General features: G+C 43.9%; 1 protein-coding gene across 3 annotated transcripts in view; it reads left to right on the top strand.

Annotated features, from left to right (window-relative positions):
* Positions 1–229: 229 nt before the first annotated feature.
* The window catches only part of ITGA6 (integrin subunit alpha 6), a 39,524-nt gene continuing 33,753 nt past the window's right edge, over positions 230–6,000 (top strand). Inside the window, exon 1 of one of the 3 annotated variants that reach the window (XM_079310292.1) lies at positions 230–477. In XM_079310292.1, the coding sequence (XP_079166418.1) occupies positions 317–477 (161 nt within the window). In that variant the 5' untranslated portion in view covers positions 230–316. The remainder of the gene's footprint in view (positions 478–6,000) is intronic. The other 2 variants (XM_079310290.1, XM_079310291.1) reach the window with 2 other exon arrangements.

Raw genomic sequence — 6,000 nt, 5'->3', positions numbered from 1 at the left:
CGTGGGAGCTCTCTGCCCTTTTCCCCGGCTGGACCCGGGCTACGGCCCGGCCCTCACCTGCGGCGTGACCCGCCCCGGCACGGATTCATTTTGTGTCGCCACGGGGCGCGGCAGGCGGTGGGCGACTCACGGGCGGGGCGACCCCCACGGTGCCCCTCCCAGGGCAGGGGCTCGGCCCAGGGACATTTTGTGCCGTGCCGGGGGCCGGGCACCGCGGAGGGCGGGGCGGGGCGGGCCCGGCGGGGCACAACGGGCGCGCTCAGCGCGGGGAGCGGCGGCGGCGCTGGCGGCAGGTTCCCGAGCCGGGCACGAGCAGATGGCGGCCCTGCTGCTCCTCTACCTGCCCCTCCTGCCGGGGCTGGCCGGCGCCTTCAACCTGGACACGGACAACGTGGTCAGCTGGAGCGGGGAGACGGGCAGCCTCTTCGGCTTCTCCCTGGCCATGCACCGGCAGCTGCAGCCTCAGGAGAAGCGGTTGTAAGTGCAGCGCGCCCCGCCCGGCCGCGTCCCGGGCCGCCTGCGGGGACCCTCCCACCTTCCACCACGGGAAACTTCCCCTGGCGGCGGCCCGGGGTCGGCAGCCCCCGCGGGGTGTGCGGCCGGCGGCGGGAGCGGGGCCGGGCGGCGGGGCCCTCGGAGGGACGGGGCAGCACCTGCCGCGGGGCGGGGGCGGGCGGCGGGGCGAGGGGCCGCTCCGCGCCCCGGGACCTGTGCAGAGCCGGGATAGAAAGGGGAAGCGAGCGCAGCCGCCGCTGGGAGCGCTTCCCGCCGCAGCGCTCCCGGGCGCGGGCCGCGCCGCAGGCTGCACCCCGCGACAGGGCGATCTGCTCCGCCGAGCCTGCCCGGCCTCTCGGGCTTGTTCTCCCTGTGCGTGCCCGGCCTCGCTAACCCAGGGGCTGCCGTTCAACACGGATCCTGCCCAGGAATGCTGATGGGAGGTGATAGTGAAGTCAGGAAAAATAAATCGGTGCTAGTGACATATGCGTGAAACTTATTTTGGGAAATTACGAAGGCAAAATAAGGCTCCTGTGTACATCTTGGGCATCCTTCCTGCTTTGTGTCCGTAGCGGAGCAGTTCTGGACCCCACCCTATCCAGTAGTGCTGGATGGAGTGTGAGTATGAGGTATTGTTGTTAAATGCCCCCTACTTAAATACTTAGTTTCAATTCAAGGCAAGATGTGCCCATTATCCATATAATGTTAATGAGAGAAGGAAGATGGAAAGAAGTAATATTCTTTGTAAAATTAGGTGGTAAATTGAAAAATCCTGTGGGCTCATTTTGCTCACACTTGCATTCTTGTGTAATTTCATAAAAATTACAGTATGTGGAGTATGTCACATACACCAATGTTTTGTCTTCCATCTAGCAGATAAAATGACCTAAAGCATCCTGAGGAATGAAATGCAAATCTGTGAACTCCATTCCAGCGGCCTTGATCTTAATTCTTGACAGGATTACGTTTGCATAGGTCTCACTTTAGTACTACCAAGAAAGCAGTGCCTGAAGCTTGTTAGTCTCCTGTTGTATTATCAGTACTGGCAGAATGAGTGTGTAGGAATATGCAGGCAGCCAATTACTGAGAAAAAAGAAACAGCAGAGACACAAGGACAGTCACAGTATTCAAGCTGGTATGTACTATTTGGCTGAAATGCCTCAGCGATTATTGGCATGAAAGTTGTGCATTGTATGTCTAGTAAGTGCTTCCTCGGGCAATCCAGTGTGGGGAAAGAGCAGAGCCAGATGCTATCTGCCTTGACATGGCTTTCTGAATCCGGGCTTTCATGAGGAGCTAGGGTCTCTATCAGAGACAAAACCAGACTAGACAAACTGCGTTTTATGGTGACATGCGCTTCTGAGTATGAGGTGTCTTGGCCATTTTCCAGATCCATTAGTTTTAGCATAAAGAATTGGAATGCTACCCTGGGTAGCTGCTGGGTAGTATGCTTGGAATGAAACCTTTCATGTCAAACAGGCATGTTGTAGTCACTTTGGACATCATATTTTCTGTCTATAAGAACAGTAGTGTGTGACTTTAAGAGAACAAGATATGAAATATGCTGAACTGAAACTGTCTTTCTTAGGGACTAAGCTGTGTTTAGCTCACTTTGTGGGAGTTTTGTCCTTTGAAAAAGGTTTGGTAGGGAGTCTTGAAGAGAAGCCTTCCATGTTATGCTGCATTTTTATATCAGATAAGTGTGAGCTAGGTTGAGCGAATACGAAAGGATTTGTGTGGTATTTTCCATGGAAACCTCATGCAATTTTTAAATTGATTGACTCTTCATAGATGGAACAGATGGTATCTGCTGTCCAGATACTTGGGGAAGGTAGAAATTAACGGGAGCTGAGGTCTACTGCTGAGAAACAAACATGTAATGGCTCAGTGCTGCCTATTACCTGTGACTGAGGTGCAATACCTTTGCATTCCCAGATACTGCAAAAGTGGATTTATGTACAGCTAGCTCTCAGTCAGAAGTATTTATTTTACCCCTTCTTCTTGAATGGATGCTAGTTTCAAAACTAAGTTACATTTAGAGTGTGAACACTGTTAAGTAGTTGACAAAAACCACAGAAACTCCAATTCTTACTGAAACGTAATAAATAGTGATACTTGAAATCTCATCTGGCAGGGACCCTCATTTCAGAGAAACCTGTCAGCTTGAACACCTTTCTACTCCCCCAGTTTTACAAAATTAGAAACAGGTTGTCATAGACATGTGCAAGATCAGTCCTTCTTTGCTAAAACAAGAAAATGAGTGAAGATGAAATACATTGATTCTGTTCAAGGGCTAAGGGCTTGGAGCAAGACTTGGTGAAACAAAGAAAATTATGTGTAACTTCTCTTAGCTCACTTAAGCATTTGTTAAGTGAAATGGTTCCCTCTTCCTCACACAGGATTATTCGGTGTTAATCATTACAACAATCCTCTGTAAAGATGAGGGTGGAGAACGTCTAGGAAGTGTGACAAATAAAGGTACAGCTGAAATAGCCTTTGATTAAACATGGTATTTGCTTTTGATCATCTTTTTTTCTTAGTCACAGAATCCTGTGAGTTGCATATTAGCTTTGAATGGCAAATTAATTTGTTAGTATTAGCTACAAATGTCATGTTTGCCTATGAGGAATTATGTGGCTTTCAACAATATGAACAGATGACTGTTCAATAGAAAGCTATGGACTAGTAACAAGATTTAGCTTATTTTTTTTTTTTTTTTTTTTTTTTTTAGTATCTTCAGGTTAGAAGAGTTGGAAAGTTTGTCAGATAGAGAGGGGAAGCTTTAGTTTATGGTGACTGAAATTGGACTGGTAATGGTATGTTGGTGTGAAGGACAGCTGAATGCCAACTTTATGTGCATGGAGGAACGCTAATGTTGAAGGTACTAAGGCAGCCTCTCTGGATTTGTGTGTATGGTTCTGATTCATTGTCAAACATGGTGAATCAGGCAGCAGAAAAGGCTGATGGAGCTCTAAAGGAGCTGGGCTTATTGCCCTGTGTAAGTTTGTTCTGGTTTTAATCTGTCGATATGAAGAAAGGGAGTTCTGGTTCTGCAGGGGAGTGGTGGCACAGCAGCAGTGCATTTCATCTGCAGACTGCAAGAAGCTTTGGAGCTTGGAGAGGTCTGAGACTGGGGGATGGCATTGCTATAGGAGAAACGTGATTAAAATGTAAGTGATGAAAAGGAGTGTATACAGCATCTCTAGATGGAAACTACAGATTATGCATGTATTAGCTACTATATGTTACAAATATATTACTGTTATAATAAAAATATAATTACTAGCTACTCACTATATATGTAGTGCATGTAGTCACCTATATGTAATTTTATAGAATATGTAGAGATATGGTCTGTATGTATGCATTCTCCATGTGACATGTCCAGCAAATCCATTCCAATTTGGTTGTAATTCACAATGATTTAAGCATCTTGAATTAAAACACAAGCATCAAGAATATCTAAATTTGTATATTACTTTAATAGGATCATAGAATTTTGGAATCACTTGGGTTGAAAGAGATCCTTAAGGTCAGTTCAAGTATAAACCTAACACCCGTTAGCCAGTTTTTATTTGTGGTTTAGATTGATAGAATCACAAAATATCCTGACTTGCAAGGGAGCCACGAAGATTTACTTGCAAGTAATTTATATTAGTTTCAGTAGAAGTATGGACCTGAATTCAGGTAAGCTTCTTGTTATTGTGTAAGGCAAAAAAAGTGAGATATTGTAGTTACCAACATTCAGGATTCTCCCTTTAGCTGAAAACCTGTATTGAAAGCTGTAGATAGGCACTTTGTGACAAGACTGCACTGACCATTGCCAGTCATCAAATCCTGAAAATTGCAGTGTCTTATTAAAATTTTTACTTGTCACAGGTTTTGCTGATACTGCAGGTCTTTACTGTGAGCTATTATATCAATATATAACAAAGTTGCCTTAGGTCAGCAGGACTGCTGACATTGCTGTACTGCTGCACTGCATCCTCAGTGGCATTTAGCCAGTACTTTTGTGTTCTCTGAGGGCTTGGGCTCAGAGATGCTTTGCTTCAGCAACAAAGAGCTGGATTATGCTGGTGTGCAGGGGAAGATGGCAATTTCTGCTTGCAGAGGTGGTGTAGTGTAATTGTGATGGTCTTTAGTTAGTTCTTCTGTCAATTAAAAAATAAAGGATTTGTAATAAATTTCCTTTTTTTTTAGGCTGTAATCTTACTGTATCACTGCACCTAGTATTTTCTTCAGTAGACTGTTTCTCTGATTTTGTCTATGCAAACTTCTTGTGTAACCTGCTTAGAATGCTTATTTACTGTCTTAGTAATACTAGAGGAGTTTGTGTTCAAGATAGATGTCCTGTGGCAAAGGTCAGGATCCAGTGAAGTTGGAAGGAGGAGGGAGGAGCAGTTGAAGAGGTTTCTTTTAATGGTAAGGGACAGATTTTCAAAGAAGATCCATTATGCTAATATCATGAAAGAAGTGAGGTGAATTTATGTTGCATAAGGGGTGTGTAGTTGTTACAGGAGGAACAAGCTGCAGAAGGCTGGCTTTTTACTCAGTACTGATTTTGACTTAAGTTCTTGGTTACTGGTGGCAGAACCCAGATAGGTAGGTTGGCTTCTCATGAATATTTTGTTTGTAAGGCCTAACAAGCAGAGAAGAATGATTACTGATCTAATTTGTTGCTGCCTGATTTCTTAATCAAATAAATGAAGTTAGCATATTGGCCTGGCATGCTACAACAGTAAATTGTTCAGTAGTCAGTATGGGCCATTCTTATTTCCTCTGTTAAATTCCACCTGCATGTGCCAGAACAACTGTGAGTTTTCTAAAGAATGCATGCTGATACATTCTTGTTGGAGATACCTCATTGATTTTGAAAGAACTCATTTAAAATCTACTATTTTTCAAATGTTTCAAAACCACCCAGGGTCTAGATGTATCATTCTGGCCATAACTGTAAAAATGCTGCATTTTGAGGACATTTTCTGTGGAACTGACAAGACTCAGATTATGCTATTGGGCAAATGTCAGTTTAAGAGCAATTAAGTAAAAATCCATATTATTAAATAAACAGATGGTGGTCTGTACAGTGAAACATTAGCTGGAAAATGAACACCTTATAGTGGTATTTAGCAAGGATAGGTAACAGCAAGGAATATTTGATGAAAGAACTATGCAGAATAGTCTGGAAAACATTGAATAATTCCTTTATTAGCACTGAATAGTTTTGATTGCAATATACATAAATAAGTTACTGCTTTGAAAGTAATGGGAGAAGAATGCAGCTTAGAAAAACAAACATGAACACAGAAAAAAGGTTTTGCTTCCATTTTTAAGGGAATCATTCTGTATGTTAAAAATAAATGAACTATACCATAGGTTAATAAAGCTCTTTTTGCAGCACTAGCATAAAACGCATTGTATTCTTGTTAAAAGGCACTTCCCTCGGGTTTAAGGTATTGTGAGTATCAATTTTCTAAGATTATTTTGAGAATTCCATAGCAATTA

Source organism: Erithacus rubecula (assembly GCF_903797595.1).
Source record: "Erithacus rubecula genome assembly, chromosome: 8".
Classification (NCBI taxonomy): domain Eukaryota; kingdom Metazoa; phylum Chordata; class Aves; order Passeriformes; family Muscicapidae; genus Erithacus; species Erithacus rubecula.
The sequence above is the reverse complement of the archived record's forward strand: the minus strand, read 5'-3'. Positions and strand labels throughout refer to the sequence as shown.